Source organism: Eumetopias jubatus, unplaced genomic scaffold (assembly GCF_037043125.1).
Source record: "Eumetopias jubatus isolate StellerSeaLion01/CBP00866 unplaced genomic scaffold, mEumJub1_p1.0 scaffold_14, whole genome shotgun sequence".
Lineage (NCBI taxonomy): Eukaryota > Metazoa > Chordata > Mammalia > Carnivora > Otariidae > Eumetopias > Eumetopias jubatus.
In genome coordinates this window covers 56767481-56790045 of record NW_028274820.1, presented here as the reverse complement: position 1 = coordinate 56790045, position 22565 = coordinate 56767481, and the positions used below count along the sequence as shown (strand labels likewise).

Sequence of the window (22565 nt, the reverse complement as noted above, 5' to 3'; positions counted from 1 at the left end):
TACTCACTGCCCTTCCGCCCTTGTAGCCTTTTGCAGCCCCTGGCAACCATATTCTGCTTTATCTCTCTAGATTTGCCTTTTCTGGACACTTCATATAAATGGTATTATACAATACGTGGCCTCTTTCATTTAACATTTGGAAGGTGCATCCACATTGTAGTATGTACTTCATTCCTTCTCATGGCCAGACAGTATTCAAGTGTATGATTATTACCATATATTGTTATCCATTCATCACTTCCAGTATTTTATTATAAGGCCCCATAGAGCCCAGTAGAATACCTAAAGCACATCTGAAGGACTAATTCTTAAGGGAGATATTCTAATCCATACTGACTTTGCACCAACCTCTTTTTTCTGCTCCAGCTGTTTGTATTTTTCATTTTTTTAAATAATTTTTTTAAAGATTTTATTTATTTGACAGAGACATAACACAAGCAGGGGGAGTGGGAGAGGGAGAAGCAGGCTTCCCACCGAGCAGGGAGCCCGATGCAGGGCTCGATCCCAGGACCTCGGGATCATGACCCGAGCCGAAGGCAGATGCTTAACGACTGAGCCACCCAGGCGCCCCTGTATTTTTCATTTTTAAATAAACTTCCAATAGGGGTAATAGATAAAATGCCAGCATCTGGGATTGTCTACTACCACTTTGGGAGGCCACTGTAATCTTGGGTATTTCTCACCTCATTAGATGAATCGCTTTTTAATTAGTGCCTTCACCCATGATAATGTTAGAATTGTAATTAGGCTTTTGAACTGCTTTCTCTTTTCCTTTAGTCATTTGTAGCTGTTTGGAGTGGTAATCCCTACCTTTCTGCTAAAGGAGTAAGTAAGTAACTGAAACTTGTGTTTACTTCTAGGATTTCCTAATCTTTCCATGTTTGGTTGTGGAGCCCCCGGGGGCGGGGCGGGGTGGGGGGCAAGGTCTGGAAGGAAGACCAGGCAGTCACTGCTCTTAGTCTTCTGCTGGGCTCTCTCCAGACCCTGTGGCATGTTGGGGTAGGTCACAGACAGCTCAGTGTTCGAGGTTTGGAAGATTGAGGGACTGAAGAAAAGACTGCAGGTTAATAGTCTGTACTGTGGAAATCCATGTGGCAGTTAAAAAGAAGAATGTAATTTTGTGTTTACCAACATAGACTGGCCACAAAGATGATAGATTGGGGAGGGGGAAGGCAAGACAATGTCAGACTTTTTTAAGTTGCTTAAAATCTGCCTCAGTTTATTCTTCAAAATGGGGAAAGTAGCCACATTGTGAGAGATAATTGAGAAAGTATAAGTAAGCTGTTTAGAACAGTAATTGATTTTATGAAAATTAACAAAATCATCTTCTGTGGGTGGATGTGTGAATACATAAACATCTACATGTACTTTAAATAAAAACTTGAGCTAAAATTCACATAATTATGAAAGTAACCATGTCAGAGTGTGCAATTCAGTGGGTTTCAGCATATTGACAAGACTGTACAACCATCACTACAAATTCCAGAACATTTTCATCACTCCAGAAAGAATACCCCCGTCTGTAAGCCGTCACTCCCCGTTTCTCCGTCCTCCAGCCCCCCGCAACCACTAGTCTGCTTTTGTCTCCGTGGATTTACCGATTCTGATAAATGGAGTTGTGTAATATGTGACCTTGAATGTCTGGCTTATTTTGCACCTAGCGGAATGTTTCCAAGATTTATCCACATTATAGCACATATCAGTACTTCATTCCTTCTTTGGCTGAGTAATAAATAGTCCATTTGTGTGTGTATACCGCATTATCCTTTCAGGGATGGTGAATGATGCTTTTAGGAACATAGGTGTACAAATATCTCTTTGGGTACCTGATATCAGTTCTACTGGGTATATATTCGGAAGTGGAATTGTTGGGTCATGTGTAATTCTATTTTTAATTTTTTTGAGGAACTGCCATACTGTTTTCCATAGAGGCTGCACTATTTTACATTTCTCCCAACAAAGTATGAGAATTCTAATTTTTTCACCTTCTTGACAAGACCTCTATTATTTTCCTTAAAAAAAAATTACAGCCATCTAGTGAGTGTGAAGCAATCTCAGTGTGGCTTTCATTTACATTTCCTCAATGACTGATGAGTTGAACACCTCTTCATGGGACACATACTTCTAAAAACACTTGGAGAGAGCCATCAAACTGACAGTGGTTTCTTTGAGGATTTGGGGGAAGTAACTGGTTTGAAAGCAGGTAGTCAGAGGGACCTTTTAACTTTATATTATTTGGTGTGTTTCACAAGTATTGCAGTTAGTAAAATGTAGAACAAGTTACTCTGATTGAGGTATATAGAAATACAGTGTTTAGTGCTTGGAACAAGGGCTAGAAAAGCCTGTTGACCCTTAGAGTTGATAAAGTTCTTCGCCTACCAAAAGGCTGATTTTGATCTTCCAGCAAAGAAAGGATTGACTGGCTTCAGTCTGTATCATTATGTTTTATTTTATTTTTTTATTATTTTTTTAAAGATTTTATTTATTTGACAGAGAAAGACAGCAAGAGAGGGAACACAAACAGGGGGAGTGGAAGAGGGAGAGGCAGGCTTCCTGCTGAGCAGGGAGCCCGATGCGGGGCTCAATCCCAGGACCCTGGGATCACGACCTGAGCCGAAGGCAGCTGCTTAACAACTGAGCCACCCAGGCGCCCCCATTATATTTTAATTGTGTGGGAAAATGAGGCAGCTTAGTTGACCAAGTAGTAAAAGTGTGGGCACTGGAATCTGACAGCTGTGGTTTTAAATCATTTCTGTATCACTTATCTATCCAAGTTTAAAACACCGTTAACTTCCCCATGCCGTGATTTACGCATCTATAAAATGGGATGTTCCTTTATGGGACTGTGTGGAATTAAATGAGTTAAAATAGATAAAATATTTAAGACAGTGCTTCTACTGGAAAGCACCAAATGTTATCACCCATAATTCATTACTGAAAGAAGGCCAGCATATTTGGAAAGGAGAGCTTGGCATTAGATGACGAGCAGCTCACATGGGTCCTTCAGAGTGCTTGTTAGGGACTTTGGATCCTTTCCCAAATACAAAGGGAAGCTCTTAGAGTTTATCATAGGGTGTAAGTTGATTAGCTCAGCTTTTAAAAAATCGGTCTAGCTTAGCATGGTCCAGTAGAAAGAAAATGCAGGCCACTAATGCAATTAAAAATTGTCTAGTAGCCATGTTAAAATAAAAAGGTGAAAATTTTAATAGTACTTTACTTAACCTCATATATCCAAAATATTACAATTTTAACATGTAATCAATATTTTAAAAATGGGATTTTTATATATTTTGTACTAAGCCTTCAAAATCTGGTGTTTATTTATTTTTTAAGTAGGCTCCACACCCAGCATGGAGCCCAATGTAGGGCTTGAACTCACCACCCTGAGATCAAGACCTGAACTGAGATCAAGAGTTGGACACTTAACTGATTGAGCCACCCAGGCACCGCTGGTGTTTATTTTACATTTAAGCACATTTCAAATGTGGATTAGCCACCTTTCAGGTGCCCAGTGGCTAGCACACTGACAATGTAAGTCTTGTTGTTTGAGAACAAATAATTGGAAGCAGAAATGAATACGGGGAGACAACCCAGGAGCATTTTGCAGTAGCGCGGAGAGAGGTGATGGAGGCTGGGTCTGGCATGGCAGAAGCGAGAGCAGTGGATAGGCCCAAAACAATGTGTAGATGGACTTTTACTGAGCTTCATGGGGTTAAAGGTGAAATTTTTGAGGCTTAAATGAGCAAGGCTCTGGCATTTGTAACTCTATATCTGTATCACCACTGACTATAATAGGCAGTAGCGGGACAAATGGACACAGCATTGGGTTTGGGCATGGATGGCGATCATAAAATTTCTCCTGGCAGGAGCTCCTGGGGCTTGCTGTGACTTTGAGGCCTGTGTGTGTGCATGGTAACCCGACTGTTCTCTGTCAGTTGCTCCATCACATGATTTTATAAAATCCTAAATTATTATCTCCTTCCCATGTTAGAGGATCTAACTTGGAAGTGGAGTGTGGCTAGGAAGTTGTGAGGCTTTGCTCTATGCACCTCTAACACTGACACATTCATGTGGGGTGATGGAGGCTGAGATGCCCTCTGGGTGTTATCAGTGATAAAGATGATGTGCCACCTGGCTTGTGAGGTTGTCAAAGATCTGGTCTGTGTATGTTGGCCTTCTTGAATTGAAATCTTATATGGAGTTTGGTGTGAGAAAATGGTTTGTTACTCAAATACTTATGGTGATCACACTTCAAGGAACTCTTCATTAAGGTGGATATTTCTTTAAATTTTTTTTCGATCTGAATTTTGTACCAGTATTACAAATGCTTATTGAGGCCTGCAATATAGAGTTGTTCTTTGTTAATATAGCTAGTTTTCTCATAGATGATGTAAAAGAAAAAAATTCCTGGAATGATTTTTATCCATAAAGAGCAACAAGTGGGTTCCTGTTTCTCTAAAATGTGTTAAGCTGTATTTGAAGGAAGTTCCCTTTATCTCTACATACCTGGCTCTCCAAAGTTGATTTTGTGGAGGTTTTTCCTCCTTGTTCTTGTTGAAATGGGGAATAGTAAAAAATAACTTCTTTCTTGGAGGGGAGGGGGTTGGGGGGATGGGGTAATGGGGTGATGGACATAAAGGAGGGCATGTGATGTGATGAGCACTGGGTGTTATATACAACTGATGAATTACTGACCTCTACCTTTGAAACCAGTTATACGTTATATATTAATTAATTGAATTTACACTAACACCCCCCCCAAAAAAAGGAAATTGGGTCTTTGTAGATGTAATCAAATTAAGATGATGTCATACGGGATTAGAGTGGGTCCTAGGTCCAATGGCTGACGTCTTTATATGAGAAAGGAGAGGCAGATTCAGATGCAGAGACAGAGACCCAGACACAGAGGTGGTGGCGGAGGCCATGTGCCATGGGGGGGCAGAGAGTGAAGTGGTGCAGCTACAGGCTCGGGAACAGCAAGGATTGCCAGCAGCAACCAGAAGCTGGAAGAGGCAGGGAAGGATTCTTCCTTGGACCCTACAGAGGGAGCAGGGCCCTGCTGACACCTTGATTTTGGACTTCCGGCCTCCAGAACTATGGAAATAAGAGCCCTGAGAGAGTCAGTAACTTGCCCCCCTCCCCCCCCAAAAAACCCAACTTCTTTCTGGTAACCCCTCCCCAGAGTCTGAGTGTGGTTTTAGTGTTTGGAACGTTTATTATTGTGTGGGTGTGTGTCCACGTGTATGTATTTTGGTAAAGTGTGTGTTGGGGCAAGAGAGCATTAAATATCCTGCTTTGAATTTTAATGTAACTTGTTCTTATAATGCTTGACTTTACACTTCTACATCTTTTTATATGAATTCATGATGAATACCTGTTCACTTATATCACTTTGGACTTGTAAAGGAACCTGGAATTAGTTTCCTTCGCTCTTAGGACAAAAAATGTTTGGTGGCTTTCTTTTAACCCATTAGTTTTTGTTGTTGCTCCTCACTGAGCTAAGTGTATGGTTCTCAGGTAACAAAGCTATGGTCTCTTTCCTTAAAAGTTTAGAGACAAGTGGAGCTCTGTGTGGCGGAGGGGCATAAAGGTGGAGGGGCATTTCCAGAGGCACTTGAAGAAAAGAGTAGCACACAAGATTGTAATATCCAGCACTGTCCCATTAGCTTCTGAAACGCACGTGGCACATAAGAAGGACTTGGATTCTATTATTGTATATGTACTGTAAGTTTTCTTAAGTGTGGAAGCCATTGTAACCATTAGGAATAGATTATTTGTGACACACTTGACAATCACATCGCTATGGTTAAATATGACTAGTCTAGTGGGAGAATAAAGATCAGTGAAGAGATTATAAAATGACATTGCTTTCATTTCTAGGATTAGGTGAGCTCAGGTACTATGGAAACAAGGGTGTTTTATCCAGTCTTGATGGTGTGACTGGAGCATTAGGTGTGTGGGAAGTATATTGAAGAGGATGGAAGAGGTAGGCAGTACCAGATCATTGATTATCTTCTCCACCATGTTGAACTTGTGACAATTTCTGTCAGTTATTTGAAGTCACTGAGGAGTAGTAACTTTTAGCAGAAGAGTGACGGGATAGGGTGGTGGACTGGAGGCAAGATGTCAGACCCCTCAGTTCAGCTAGTTCAGAGGTAATGGGACCTCATGAGCAGTGGGTATAAAGAATCAGCAGTTAGCAGAAGGTTTATCTGCAGAGCATGAATTATGCATAATGCCCATAAGGGCACCTCTGACCTCCAGCTCGTTTGATCGGGGGCAGGGATGGTGGTGGTGGAGGTGGTCTGCTGTGGCAGAGGAAGTCTGATCTTGTCCAAGGCACAAAGAGTTTTCCAGGTACCTTTATTTCGATGTTCTGTGTATGAATAAACCAGCCTACTAGGTTGAAGAGGGGCATGAAGAAACTTAGCTTGATTATGGTGGTGGCCTCAGGAGAGTGTACATAATGGCGGGACTGATCAAATTTTGTGCGGTTCATTGTATTACAGTAGCTCTTCAAAGCTAAAAAAAAATCTTAGGCCATTATTAAGTAATACTGACCTTAGTTATTAGTTACTCTTTTTTTTTTTTTTTTTTTAAAGATTTTATTTATTAGAGAGGGAGCAGGAGGGAGAGGGAGAAGCAGACTCCCTACTGAGCAGGGAGCTCACCTGGGGCTTGATCCCAGGACCCTGGGACCATGACCTGAGCCGAAGGCAGACACTTAACCAAATGAGCCACCCAGGCACCCCGATCTTAGTTACTCTTAACAGCTTTATGGAAATACAATTCACATACAATTCACCCATTTACAATGTATGATTCATTGTTTTATAGTGTAACAGATATGTGTACCCATCACCACAGCTGATGTTTATTGACTTTTTTATCATCTCAGAAAAAAGCCTCTTCAGCTGTCACCCTCTATTCCCACTCACCAGCCCTATGCAACCACTAATTTACTTTCGGTCTTTATAGATTTCCCTTTTCTGGACATTGCCTACTAACGGAATCACTTGACATGTTGTTTTTGTTTTTTTTTTGGTGATTGGCTTCTTTGACTTAACGTTTCAACGTTGATTCATGTAGTCTATGTTAGTAGTTCATTCGTTTTTATGGCCAAATAATATTCACTTGTATGGCTATACCACATTTGTCTATCCATTCCTCACCCTAGATTGTTTCCACTCTATACAGTTACAAATGATTTTAATTCTCCTCCACAGCTATGTGAAGGACAATGATAATCTTGGTATTTATTGTGAGATGCTATTTCTATATGTGGATGAACTTTTTTTAAAATAAAGCCTGAATATTTGAGATTTTTAAGTCCTAAATAATAAAAAAGGGGCATTCCACCAAGACATTTCCTCTGAGGCTTTAATTTGCTTTGATGCCTTCTTTCCCCTCCAGTTGGAATTTAAAACTTAGTGACACATAGAGAAATGTTTCCTTTGTGGCTTGAGTAAAATAAATTCATTTAGGATTGAGAATGAAGAGATTTATGGAAATGTTGGAAATGTGCAATGGAAGTTTTTATTTTACTTTTTACCTTCAAACAAAGCTGTTTAATTTAAAACATGTGTAGCGGAAATAGATGGGAGAGGTAGAAACTACAAGGTGTTCTAGCAACTGAAAAGATACCCAAACCCAGGGGGTGGATGGTTAACTGACAGATAACAGGAATGTTTGTCTTCCTAATTAATGCAGGATGAATCAAAATGTCCGAACTTACTTAGGGTTAAGTTGTAGTTACTCTTGGAGAGTTGAGTGGGTTGGAGTGGCATGATACAGTTTGGTAGTCCTGACCTGTTTGACATAGCACATGGAGACAAATGCCTGCCTAACAGACTTAAGGAAAACTGGTCACTATAGCACTGCTTACTTAGCGGGGGTTAGAAACCCTTTTGGGATTTGGGAATTGCATGGGGCTATTAACAGTCCTTCCTCTGTCTCTCAGTTGTGATGATCCCCAAAGTTTGTGCATAAAATTTGAATTAAGACCTCAAAGACCCATTGAAATTCATCTTTTGGTGTCTAGATAAAACCCCTCAGGTTGTGGTGTTAACTTGATTCTTAACTAGGTGTCAAGATTGATGCTGGACCTGTTTTTTTGTTTGTTTGTTTTTAGGATTATAGTGTTTTTGTTTTCTTTAGAATCAGGTTTATTTAAGTACAGTTCACATACAATAAAATTCGCCTTTTTAGTGTATAGAACCGTAGTTTCTAATTACTTTTCTAGAGATTTTACACACGAAATCATTGACAAACAATGGCATTTATTATTAGCAATAGATGTTATAACTACAAGCAGTTTTTTTGTTTTTGGGGGGGCAGTTTCTTTCAAACTCTACAGTCAACATGGGGTTCAGACTTAGGACCCTGAGATCAAGAGTTGCATACTCTACCAACTGAGCCAGTGAGGCGCCCTCAAGCAATTTTGTTACGAAAATACTAAGCTTTCTACAATATACGCAGTGAAAATTCTGATGTACATTTCCTTGATTTTTTAAGTTAAATTATATCTCTTATTTAATGCCTGTGTATATGTATATAGTATATATTTACACATAAGTGTGTATATGTATAGTAGTACAAGTTAAGGTAGTATAAGCTATGTGGAGACTAATGTATTACTGAACAAATTGCTTTTAGGAAGAATTACGAATGGTGTTTATTTAATATTGGCATTTATCCCTACTCCCTACACCCCTTCTCTACCACTACCACATCAAAACTGCAGTATAAAAATAGGTAACTACTCCATTCACAAATAGGTATTAGCCCTATTTAAAATGGGGAAAAATATTAAAGTGCATCCCCAGACAAACCTTGCTATAAATTTCAAACTTAAATCAGTAAACAAAATAAATGACTGAAAGATACCACACGAGATAAATGTTCGTTTTGAAGAAATTGCTTTGAAGTTTAGTAGGGAATTAACAAAAAAAAATTTAGTGTTCCTTAATGGTTTACTGTGTTGGGGGCAGAAAACATTCTCAAGGAATTGTCCTTTAATTTTGCAATTAAATTGTTGAGTAAGTGGTTCACTATAAATTAATAAAAACTTGTTTTACTTTTCAAGAAAAGCTTTACAGTTCTTGGAAACTAGGGACAGTTGAATTTGGTTTATACTGATAAGACCATGAGATGTACATCTGCAGTTTATACTATAAAAGAATTTAGTTACTGTTTTAACAGCTTCTCTTTAGAGAAACATGCACAGTGTAATAATAATGCAGCTGCGGGAAAGATGGTAAAAACAGTTTCAAATTGTACATTTTCCAACAGTGTTAAATTAATTTCAGGTCAGTTAGGTTAATCTTCAACTTAAGACTCCGGGTAGAAAATCAACTATTCTTTTCATTTTGCCAGTCTGCCTTGAGAATAGTCTGTTCTCATTTGCCCATAATGGCTGTGAAAGGAAGTTCTTTGAAAAGGAACATCTTTAAGATAAAACTTGACTTGGGGCCTTATCTCATATGATGATGTGTTGATATACGTATGAGAAATACATGGTTCTTTCTCCTCCAGCTTCAGGAATCAGGCGGCTATGGTTTTGAATACTTTGCTGAGCCACTTAACTTCTTGGTTAGCCATAGGAAGTGAGCTTAAAGTCAGATCTGGGAATAGGCAGGAGAGAGAATCCCACTGTGTGCTCTCTATGGTACCCTTCCCTTGCTTTTGTAGTCCCAAAACCCCAGTTAATTTTTTTTTTGGCTCATTTCCATCACAATTACTTTGTGATTTTAAAACATATTTCTGCCCTTGTTAATAACTTGGGAAATTGAAAATCTGTAATTTTTTCTCGCCCTCCTGATAGGTGCTGGATAGTTTACTAGTCCAGTATGGAGTGGTGGAAAGCTGTGAGCAAGGTACATGTCTTCTCAATTGCTTTCAAATTTGTAAAAGGAAGGAAATAGAAAGAAAACTAACATTTTTTTTCTCTTCACTTTTCTCTTCCTCTAGTGAACACTGACTCGGAAACTGCAGTCGTAAATGTAACCTATTCCAGTAAGGACCAAGCTAGACAGTAAGCAGTTTGGAACTTTTAATCTATATGTAATAACTAGGTTAAGCACAGTGCTTATATTTTGGGCGGTTGGGTAGCAGAAATAAGTATTATTTTGCAAAGTTTGACCCTGCAATTCTTTTTAAGTTTGAATGTCTAATAAGAATCAGCCCTGGTAAAGATTTATTACATTTTTAATATGTCTTTAATGCCAATAATAGAGTGACACAGTGTGAAGCTGAATTATATCCTATTTGCAAAAAGCTTTGGGCCTGGAGATCCTTGCCAAATTATATAAAGACTTTTTTTTTCTTATCGGTATGTTACATACAGTATTGCTATTTAATGTAAAGCTGGTAAGTTGATCATGTGTTAAACTAACACCTGGGTAAGTTTTCTTGGTCACTGATTTTTCTAATGATTACTATTAAATAGAGGAGTGTGCAGACATTGGATCAATGTAATTTGTCTTTAGATTTGAAAAATAGATTCCAATGCAGTTGACAGGAGGAACTTCACAGATGAAAAGATAATTCTGTAGGCTTGGGAGTGATGTAATGAACTGACTGAGCACTAGACTAGATGAGGATGTCACAAACACTGCCTTGGACAGAGCTCCTCAGAACACAAAACGCGGAGGAACAGCATGCGAGGTGCCTATGGCAACGTGCTGAGTGTCCGTAGACCATGGAAGCCTTAACTGCCTCTAGATACAGTACAGGCAGGAGCAGACTGCCTGTCCTCTGCGTGTGTAGAGGTGAGAGGAGAAACCATTACCATGCTTGCTGACCCTCAGCCCTAAAAGGGAAAGGTGAAACCAGTTTCATGGGTGGGAACAGAGCTGGGTTACAAAGGCAGCACCCATTCAAGGAAGGACGATGAAAGGAAAGACAGGGCTGGGAAGGAGGTGGGGATTTGCATAACACAAATGGGACTTATTTTTTAAATTGGTAATACTAACATGGTTCAAATTTTTAGAGGCACAAAGATGTAAATCTTCTTTCCAGTATTGTCCCCAGTCACTTTGTTGCCTTCCTTGGAGATAACTACACAGAAGACAAATGTGTGTATTTTTCCTCTTCATACACGTGATACCCTAACATTTGACTGTTTCGTACATGTAAATACATTTATGACTTACTTAGTCCCAGATTGGATATTAAGTTGTCTTAAGTTTCCAGCAGTTATGAACAGTGCTGTAGTGAATCCCTTTGTTCATGTCATTTTGCATGTGTGTGAACATGGCCACAGGTTAAATTACTAGAACTGGATTTGCTAAGTCTAGATGTATCTGCTTTCTTTTTTGTTGGATATTGGCAAATTATCCTTCATGGAGTTTGAAATACTTCAAATTCCCATCAGCACTGTGAGTCTGTTTCTCTTTATTCTCCCTAACATGGGGCTTCATCAAACTTTGCTGATCTAGTGGGTAAAAAGTAGTAATTAATTATGTTAATTTCATTTTTTTTCTCCTAAATGAGACTTAATGGAATTCACTTTTAATGTTTTAACGTGAAACTTTGAATATGTTTAAAAGCACTCTATTTTTCCCTCTGTTTGTATCTTCATTTGAAAAAATTTAAGCTTATATGAGGTGTTTGGATATTACAGAAATTGTGGTATAAGTTGTAAAACTGGCTTTAAAAAAAAAAAAAAACCTTTTCTTCAACCATATCGTGTAAGGGGAAATACAGGAAAGTAGATTGGGGCATCAGAGTGAGGGCGGTAAGAATAGAAGGCTCCATTTTATCTCTGTATTTCAGTCTCTACAAAGATCTTTAATGAATACTTGGTAGAGTCAACTCCCTGTTAGATGGAAAATATGAGATAACATGTTAAACCTGAAGATATTTGGAGACAGAGGCCTGTTCTAGCTGTCTATTTGAAAACTTAGGTGAGGCTGGGTAAAGGGGGAAATACTTAATTCAACAGTTAGTTATAAGGAGACATAACTCATGCAGCTTTGAAGAAACATAGAGGAATTTAAGTAGGGACAGGCTGACGTTTAGCGCTCCCCTCCCTCTTAAAAAAAGTACCCCAACCGGCTAAGAAGAGTACAAGTGCGGGAGGTGTAGAGTGGCCAGTCAAGGCACAGTCACTGCGGACATGGATCCGAACGTGACAGCAATGCGAATGCAGGGACATTTTAGTCTAAAGGTACTTGGTAGTGGTTGTTAGAAATTGGCAGGCTCCTGTTGATCCCAAAGACTGTTAGGAATTTGTAATTTAATAAATTAGGTAACCTAAACAAATAAATTGAGCATTTCAGTGAGGGAAATAGTTATCATATCCCTTATTCTAATAGTTAATCAGCCAGGAGTTATTGAGTATCAACTATTGACCAAAAGATACCAGTGAATTTAAAGGCAAAGTCACTATCCTCAAGGATATACGTCCCTGTGGTGAAAGAGAGTAATGGAGGGGGATCAATTCCTGCCCAAGTTGAGTTTCCTTACAAGCATATTGGGGTTTCTCCCCCTCAAGAATTCCTGAGTTCTAAGAGAATTAGAAAATAATGGCATATTCAGAGAAAGTTAGTAGACTTAAAAAATGGGGAAAAAAACCAATTTTGTGAAACCATGTTATGAAAATTGTCCATTAAAGTTCTCTAGTAAGTTTTTAAAAAAGATGTGGAGTACATTCTTGTTCTGTGAGGAGAATTTATCTTGAGAGGCATTGGATGTAATGGAGAAAGCATGGACTCTGGAGTCAGACAGCTCTGACTGTAACCTTGACCTCTCTGATTTTCAGTTTTCTCAGCTGCAAAACGAGGGTTGACAAATATATTCATGCATGTACACGCATACTTATAGAAAACGGTCTTATCAAGTGGCCTGACACATAGACACCCAGTAAAGAGGGCCTCACCTTCAACCCTCTGTTTCTGGGTTGCTTCTAGAGCAGCTTGAAGTAGGTTGAGCTGGGGAAGATTGGTCCCTCTAGGACTTGCTCCCCTGAAGCCTGGTTGCCTGCTCTCTGGGCTCCAGTATGACTGCTGCCTACACTAGCCTGATGTGATTTCTCCATACCCTTTCCTTGGCAGCCATCCAAAGCTTATGCCTTCAGGTAACGAGAGCGGGGGGGGGGGGGGGGGGGGGGAGGGGATCGATAATCTCATTTGACTTCTTTGCTTAGCATCTGTATTACCCGAGAGTGCACAGAACTGGGATGTGCTTGCACAGGTGGGAGAAGAGGGTGGACACTATATTCCAGAGTCCAGTTCCATGGAATGGTCTCTGCGCCACCACTTTTCTCACTGTGACTCTGGCCAGATGAATCTATTTTAGTTCACCCCCATCTTGTAAGATGGGAGTAATTATAGTCCTTAGCTCATGAAACTGTTCAGAGAAACTCACATAATGCCTCCAAAACACTTGTGATAATACCTAAAAGGTAGTAAGAGCTCTAAAGGTAGCAGCTATTATGCATTTTCCTAACATTTTTCATTACTGCTGCTAATACCCTATTATTTATTATATAGTATACTTCATTTCAGATAATGACTGGCCACCGATACTCAGGAGATCAGGTCCTGGTTTAAAAACATTTGTGGCTGCCTCTTTGTTACTTACAGCTCTATGAATGCCACTTTTAAGAGGATTCTTCAGTAAGGCTGTCTCTAGAATTTAACATGGAAATTCCTGCCACCTTCTGGCTAAGAAAAATCAAAGGTTAATAATGCATACATTGCTAGGAAATACATACATTAGTTTTAATCATAAGTCTTGAATTACTAATTTGTTAAAATAATAAAATGGGTAACAATGATGAAAATTTTTAAAAAATCATTAAAAACAGAAGTCTGTATTTCAGTATTTCTTGTGTCTCGGAGCAAGAGAGGCTTGGGTCTCTGGATCCCCCTGTTGCCTCTGTTCTCTGGGGACGCTTAGATGATGCAAAGACAGACATTACTCATTGGAAGGTTTGTCATGTGTGACAGAAATAACCCTTCAGAATTTGTAGGCATTTCTGTAGTTCTTATACTTCCTTTTCTTTAGGGTTCTTACTTCTGATGTTGATGTTTTTATTAGGGAATAGGAATACAGTCTATTTATAGTTTGAAGCTAGCATTGCAGATGCTTTTACATCCATTTGAAGAAGTGTTTGAAACAATGTGACTGATGGCTGAGGGGGAGGAAATTGACCCTAAACTTTGAAAATTATGTAAATAGAAGATTTATTCTGGAAAAAGAAATGACTGATAAAGCAGTAAAAACAGTGGGATTTCTTGCCATTTTGCCATTTAAGATAACATTTATGTTTGCCATCAAGTTTGGTAGACATTGTCCCGTCATAACTTAAAAAGTGACAAAAGATAATTTTGTGCAGTATTGCAGATTGTCTTGCCACTAACATATTTATACCGTTTGTAATCTCTGTGTAATATTTTGTTCCTACCACAGTCTCTATGTATCCAGCTCTCTACTGCGTATCTAGGTTGTTGGAGGTTGCTTTTTTTGCTTTTAGAACCAGTTTAATATTACCTGCAAAATTCCTTTGCAGGTAAATATTTGGTTTTTGTCCATAATAGTTGCCTTATGTTGCATCCCTGCAATGGTATATTACCAGATGTTTACTAATTATAGCAGAATTGTATGTCTCAACCTTTTTTTTTTTGTTTGTTTTAAACCTCTTATTCTTCCTACAAGGAGAAAACAGAATGGTTTGACTTTTCAGTAATGGCTAAACCTCATTTTGTTCAGAACTATGTGATATACACTAGTGAGGTCTGGAGTTTTAGAGTTTAAAGGGACTATAAATCTGTTAGTTTTGTTAGTGAGGAGGCTAATGCCAAACAAGAAAATGACCTTTCCAAGGTTACTTGGCTACTTATTATTCAAGTTGATTAGAATTCTGGTCCTTGGTCCATCTTCTTTTGTACTACTCAGAACTGTATGTGTGTTTTCTTGGATAAGTTTAACTTCTCTGGGCCTCAATTCTTCTTTACCTCCCTCTTCCTCATCCTTGAGTTAAACTACTAATTCTCTGTCTAAAGGCCCTTTCAGCTGTACACTGTGACTTGCCCTGATAAACTTATCAATGTGATTAAGTGCTACCCCTAGCAAAACTATTTACCTCCTTCTGAATGACTCTTAAAATCGCATCAGAGCAGTCTTGTAATGATGGGAAACAGGATCCTGAGGTTGTGCTTGCTTGATAAACATCCTTGAGTTCCGCTGAACTGAAACACATGTGTTTTGAGTAATTATAATTGTTTATCATACATCTTGCATTTGCAGCAGGTTTGGTGAAAATATTATGTTGGCCTCATAAACTCAGCAGACCACCTGATGACATAACTGAATTTTAAACTTTGGGCATAAAAAGGCTACAGTAATTGACAACTTACAATCTCCAATTGTGAGGAATCCTTTGTTTGCAGTTAGGTTACTCCTGTACTTTTTCAGCTATATCCAAGTTTGGAGCACTGTGGTTTGAGGGCTCCAGAACTCTTAGTTGACAGTTAGACAGTGGAATACACAGAGTATGAATGCTGAATGCTCTCTGACAGGAACAGTCTGAGTTTGGAGCATGGAGGACCCAGGCTATGCACTGGGTACCGAAGCACCATGCTGTCTGACCTTTCTTTCCCCCTCAAAAATCTTTTTTTTAAAGCAAAACAGTGAAGTTTGGAAGTGAGTTTATGCGAAGTTGAGAGGGCTATTTCTTGGGGACAAGTGTGACTTTATTTAGATAGCCTCAGAATACTTAGAAGCGGCTGGTGATTTACATGTCTATATCCCCATGGAGGAGGAGGTCTATGTCTGTCTGTGTATGGTCCTTTCTCTCAAGAAAGAAGTTACTTACCTTTTTTTGGTAACATTACTGACTTATCTCCACAAATTTTACTACTTTTCTTCTGAAGTTAGCAATATTCAGTTTATAGTGGGAAAGGATATTATAGCAAACTGTATTGCCTTTATGCCCACAGATATAGTTGATTCCTTCATTATTGCATTCCTTATTTTTATTTCATTATTATTTTTAAAAGATTTATTTGAGAGAGAGCGTGTGTGTGCATGTGCACATGAGTTGCGGGGGAAGGGGCAGAGAGGGGGAGAGAGAGGGAGAGAAGCAGACTCCCCACTGAGCACAGAGCCTGATACAGAATGCAGAACTGATCTCACAACCCTGAAATCATGACCTGAGCCAAAATCAAGAGTTGGATGCTTATTAACTGACTGAGCCACCCAGGCACCCCTTTCCCTATGCTTTTGAAAGAACCGTCAGTGATTTGTTTCACCATGGCCTTTGAAAAAGTTAAAAGTTGCTTTGAATGAATATCTAATTGGTTGAAACTTGTATGCAATCCCAGCTTTCTATAATAAGTATACCTCATAAATGTTAACAAAATTTCTCAGCTGTTGTCATCTTTGAGAAATAACCAAAATATTTTTTGGACCTTAATCCACATTTTCCTTAAGGAAAAAGAGGAGAAGGAGAAAGGAACAATGTGTTAACCTAAGGTTCTGTTATCAGAGCATTGATAAAAGTTGGTGCTGTGTGTGCTGCTATCACCCTGTGAAACTTAAGAAAAGAATGCTGTCTGGGACACTTGGGTGGCTCAGTCAGTTAAGCGTCTGCCTTCAGCTCAGGTTATGATCCCAGGGTCCTGGGGTCGAGCCCCACGTAGTGTCAGCAGGGAGCCTGCTTCTCCCTCTCCCCCTCACCCCCCCGCTCCTCCCTGTTCATCCTCTTTCTCTCTCTGTCAAATAAATAAATAAAATCTTTAAAAAAAAAAAAAAAAGAACATCCTCTGAAATAGAAATCACTGAGAAATATCCCAAGATATATTGTATTTGGGGTGGGGGGGACGCAAGACCGGAAACATTTATGATAAGATCTCAATTATGCTTTTATTTTTTAAGGTATCGTAAAGCAATTTTTAATTAAAAAATGACTAAACTATTGATAATTTAGAAGCCACGCACTGTTCTTTTCTATATTTGTGTTCAAATGTATACGTGTGTATTTGTGGGTATAATTTATAATTTTTCTTATTTACCAGTTTTATTGAGAAATAATTGACAAAACACTGTAAGTTTAAGGGGTACATCATGATTTGACTTACATATATGATGAAATGATAACCAAGGTAAACTAGTTAACATGGGTCATCTCATAGATTAAAAAAAAGAGAAACAATTTTTCCTCCTGATGAGAATGTTCAGAATCTTCTCTCTTAACAACTGTCAAATACGCCAAACAGCAGAGTTAACTGTTAATATGTTGTATATTATATCCATAGTACTTAAAACTGAAATTTTGTACCTCTTAAAAAGCTTTTTAAAATTTGAGTATAGTTGACACAATGTCACATTAGTTTCAGGTTCAATGATGCTTTTAAACAGGGTACTGAACACATACACACGTGTAAATGTATGGAAAGTACTGGTCTGTTTGCAGAGATGTTCAGTTAACAGTGATTCTGGGAAGGGTCTTGGGGGGTTGATGATGGGGACAGAGAAATTTCTTGTTACTTGTATGTTTCTCCTTGATTGGGATGTCTTGTAATCTGAGTTCATTCTGCGCTCTAGGCACTGTAGGACAGTGATGCAGCAGAGGATTCAAGTAAGAAGAGAGGGCAGAATTAGGGGGTCCCAAGAACATCACACCCTCTCTACTTGCCTAGGCCTGTCTGCCAATTGCATGCTTATGGTACCCTTTTGGTGTTAGAACTACTGCTTTTTTCCCCTTAGCATCCAAGTCAGAAACTGAATCTGCAAATAAGGAAAACAGTATGTGAACAAGAAATGACCACTCTGAGCAACTGGAGAGAAACTGCTTCATGCCTGTTTTTTGTTCCCTGCCTGAGCTGATCTCAGTGCCCATTGGAACAGAATCTGAGCAAAGACTTTGTATAACCCTAGAGAAAAAGTGTGGGGCCTTTATATGTTTTTAATTTTGTTGTGTACTGGGGAGTGTATATTCTTAAGAGTGTTTATGTGTGCTTTTAAAATTTTGGCCATATCTTCTCTATCAATTTTTTGTTGAGTTATCCACTTATAAAATATGTAGGTAATATAGAACACAATGTAGATGAATGTTACAAACATAAGTAGAAGATGCTAGGCATGATAGTACCTAATGTATACTCATGTATACTTATTAATACAGAAGTTTGAAATAGGCAAAATTAATCTATTGTGTAAAAAAAAAAAAAAGAAATCTAGGGGAGGGGTAATTACTGAAAAGAGGTCCTGGTGGGGCTTCTGGGACATTGGTATGTCCTAGTTCTGGATCTGGATATGCATGTTCACCTTAAGAAAATTCATTGAGGTGTAAGCTAAAGATTGGGTACTTTTCCATAGTAAGGTTTAAAATGATGAAAAAGAGCTCCTTTCCAAATATAGAGATGGGTGGATAAATGGATGCATGGATGCACGGATGGATGGATAGATAAAGTAGAAAATAGCTTCATTTGCTCTTTTTGGTTCACCAGCACCCCTGTCTCTCTGCCCCAAATCAGATCATAAATTCCACAAGGTCAGGACTGCTATTTTCTCAGGGACTTGCTCATAATAGGCACTGAGAATTTAGAATTTATTGACTGATTGATTATCTTGAGTATTAACTTCTGTGAATCTCCTGTTGAGTGGTTTAGGGATACTTGTCCTTAAATTCTTAAAATGTTTTAATATTTGTATTTCTTAAGAGGGTGAAGTGAGGGAGGTACACATTTGTAATGTCTTTTCCATTCTGATTCGGAAAAACAAGACAAGACAAAGACTGTCCACTCACTTCTCTTGCTGTTCGGGTACTCATAAGCTGTTCCTAACCTCACAGGTAGTAACATTTTGTCAAGCTCTTTTGATTAAGCTTTTTTATTTTCTACTTTTCATTGGTAGGTGGTAAATATGTTCTCTTTGGAAGCTTGGTCTTTTCTTCCGTGTGTGTGTGTGTGTGTGTGTGTGTGTGTGTGTGTGTGTGTGTGTGTGTGTGTGTGTGTGTGTGTAGGTTGGGTTACATGTGTTAGGAGTTTGCTACTTGTTCAGTGGCTTTATTCAGAAGTTTCAGAGGTAGTAATCCTGAGTGGAAGAGATGGGTACTGCTTTGCTGAAAGGTTTCTAGAGCTCAATTTCTCTTCCTGTACTCTGCTCTTTGTCATTTTCCAGAGCATTAGACAAACTGAATGGATTCCAGTTGGAGAGCTTCACGTTGAAAGTGGCCTACATCCCTGATGAAACTGCTGCCCAGCAGAACCCCTTGCAGCAGCCCCGAGGTCGCCGTGGGTTTGGGCAGAGGGGCTCATCGAGGCAGGGGTCTCCAGGATCAGTCTCCAAGCAGAAACCGTGTGACTTGCCTCTACGCCTGCTGGTCCCCACCCAGTTTGTTGGAGCCATAATAGGAAAAGAAGGTGCCACCATTCGGAACATTACCAAACAGACTCAGTCTAAGTGAGTATTAGTGAGGCTGCAGTGGGTATTAATGTTTTTCCCTTTGAATCTTAACAGAGTAAGTTGTTCTGGTACTGGGTGTCCTTCTGAGTGTGGCTGTGATCCTTCCTTGCACAGTACTTGGGAATCTGGAAAACCCTTGTGATTTGATGTCTTAGTGTTCATTTTATGTAAATCTGAGGCTTAACCTTAATCGCCAAGAGAACTTCAAATTTGCATACATGAGTGGAAAACGATCCCCAATCCCTTTCTGATGGGGGAGGCACTGATGAACAAAAGGGCCACTTCTTGGTTATTTTCTGCTCTCCTATCCACACCACCATCCCCTGGGATACCTGCCTTCGGTGTTATAGGAAGGAATTTTCTGGGGTCCGGTACAGAGACGGTTTTCAGTCTTGCTTTATTTCAGTAAAAAATCATCCAGCTTATGTTCCAAACTTATCCTGTGATTAAGCCATGTAGTTAGATTGACTTTTTTTTTTTTTTTAAGGATGTTTGATAGCTTTAATAGGAAAATTTTAAGGGAATGGAAGATTCTCCATTAAACATTGGAGCTAGCTTTGCAGGAGTAGAAAGCAGGAGCTATAAACAGACAGTAGCCCCAGTGCTGACACATTGTCTGGTATGTAGAAGGCTCTCATATTTGTCAAATGAATGAAATGACTGGATGTAAATTATGCTCAATGCCCTTAAAATATGTCTAAGATACTCTATCAATTTAAAAGCTTCAACGAATTATATATTAGTTGTTCTGCTTTATTAACCATCCTTTTAGGCTGTATGTGGAGATTTTGACCCAAAGAAGCTTAGCAATGAACTGTCTGCACCCCTGTTCTTTAAAGTGCACTAGGCACATCTCTGGGACAGCATATTCCATATTTCCTGAAGAACAGTGAGTGCACTGGGGAGAAGTGGCCGTGTCATTGTATGCAAAAGAGTATGGAAATGGCCTTGGCCCAGCTACAGAGATGAGAATGGTTTATTTTGCCTTTTAAATTTAGTAAGGAAAATGATTTCATTTTATGTGGTCCAAGCAATTAAGCAGTCTTTTCCTGAAAGTACAACTATAGTGCTGTGTATATCTTGCTTATGTATGTTTGTTCCAATAGGCTTAAGAGGATATCCATATTTATCATAGGGACCATGCCTGTGTTGAACTAGTGGACTCATTTCTCATGCAGAACCAAAATGAACTGTGCTTAGTGGTGTTGCACGCCCACTCTACCTGCAGAGTGATGTCTGATCCTGCCTTCCCCAGCCTTCCCCTGCTTTGAAGCAGGAGATGTTGGATATGGATTACCTTTGTGCTAAATCAATGGTCTTTGACTTCATCATGTAGGGAGTGGAGAAGACAGTTGAACCATAGTTGGGATCATTTTTAATCTTAAATTTGCCTGGTTTTAATATTAAAATTCAAGGGCTCCTTGCTTTTCTTGATCCACTGTTACCTGCAGAAACTAATTATTAAATGGTTTCCCTCCCTTGTCGTGTGGCAGATTAGAGTTTTCCTTTTAAAGCTACTCATTTCCTTGTCAGAGGAAAGGGCTTCTATGATTTAAATTGAACTGTTTGTTTTATTTAAGGCAGGAAGATGGAGGATGGAGAGGGAAGGGAAGCAATTTTTGTTATATCCGATGATTCATTTGCAGAGTTCTGCCAGTGGATTTAATTAACTCTTGCCGTTGAAACTAGTCATTATTAGATCCTCTGTTTCTGGAATGGTCTCAGAGGGCTACCCTGATCTGTAAAGCAATATTCCTTCTCTCAGAGGATCAGAGTTTTATAATCCTTAACACTGTGAATGGGTGGAAATAAACTAGAAGGAGAGAGATTAACATGTTACCTACTAGAAGATAAGCTATAATTTACAGTGATGGGGGATTGAAACAGTGGTTGGAAAGATGGTTCCTGAGATTGGGACTGTTACCTAAGGCACATCTAATTATTTCTAAATGTCGCTTATTTGTTTCATTTTTATATTGCCTTTTTCTTTTTTTCTAAGAGTTTGGAAATTTTTTTAAATTGAAGTGTAATTACAATACAGTGTTACATTATTTTCAGGTATACAATATAATGATTCAACAATTGCATACATACTCAGTGCTTACCATGTTAAGTGTGCCCTTTATCTCACCCATCCCCCCACCTACTCATTGCCCTTATTTTTAGGTCTAGGTTTTAATTCTGAGATAAACTTCAGTTTTCAAACATTTAAGAAAATGAAATCCAAACTTTGACTTTATTGGTGTGATGAAGTGGTCATTCTTTTTATTTTTTAAACCAAGTACATTTTATTTCATTTTTATTTCTTTTAGAGAGAGAGGAGGGGGAGGGGCCGAGGGAGAGGGAGAAAGAGAATCTCAATCAAACTCCCCACTGAGCACGGAGCCTGAGGGAGCCTGACATGGGGCTTGATCTCAGGACTCTGAGATCATGAACTGAGCCGAAATCAAAGAGTCAGACGCTTAACCGACTGAGCCAGCCAGGTGCCCCTGAAGTGGTCATTCTTTTTTTTTTTTTTTTTTAAGATTTGATTTATTTATTTGAGAGAGAGAGAATGAGAGCCAGAGAGCACGAGAGGGAAGAGGGTCAGAGGGAGAAGCAGACTCCCTGCCGAGCAGGGAGCCCGATGTGGGACTCGATCCCTGGACTCCAGGATCATGATCTGAGCCGAAGGCAGTCACTCAACCAACTGAGCCACCCGGGCACCCTGAAGTGGTCATTCTTAATGGCCAGGAGTTCTGTAGGTTTTCTAGTGTTTGAGTGGCTAGAGGGACTCACCAGTACTTGATTTTCCCCAGATCTACTTTTCCAGATAGTTGATTTTCTTTCTTGTACTTTTTAAACAACAGAAGACTTATTTTGTATTTAATTCAAAATATACAGCATGCAAATTTTTTTAAAGAGGGGATTACCTTTTATCTTATTCCTGGAGGTAGCCATTGTTAAGGTGGGAATGTAACTTTATAGGACATGTTCTGCGTACCTACTAACGTGTAGCTTTAAGAGAGAAACCCTATCATATGTATTGTGTTGTTTTTCATGTACTATGTTGGTACCTGTAATTTGACATGTTTTTACACTGCTAGATGACATGTTACTTAAACACCTCCTCCTCATGGCCATTTTAAAGATAATTCCAGTTTTCTTTCTGT

General features: G+C 39.1%; 1 protein-coding gene across 3 annotated transcripts in view; it reads left to right on the top strand.

Annotated features, from left to right (window-relative positions):
• IGF2BP3 (insulin like growth factor 2 mRNA binding protein 3) overlaps window positions 1-22565 on the top strand; it is a 143487-nt gene that overhangs the window by 87708 nt on the left and 33214 nt on the right. For all 3 annotated transcript variants that reach the window (XM_028119258.2, XM_028119257.2, XM_028119256.2), the window contains exons 4-6: window positions 9824-9875; window positions 9970-10033; window positions 19129-19410. In XM_028119258.2, coding sequence (XP_027975059.1) covers window positions 9824-9875; window positions 9970-10033; window positions 19129-19410 — 398 coding nt within the window. The remainder of the gene's footprint in view (window positions 1-9823; window positions 9876-9969; window positions 10034-19128; window positions 19411-22565) is intronic.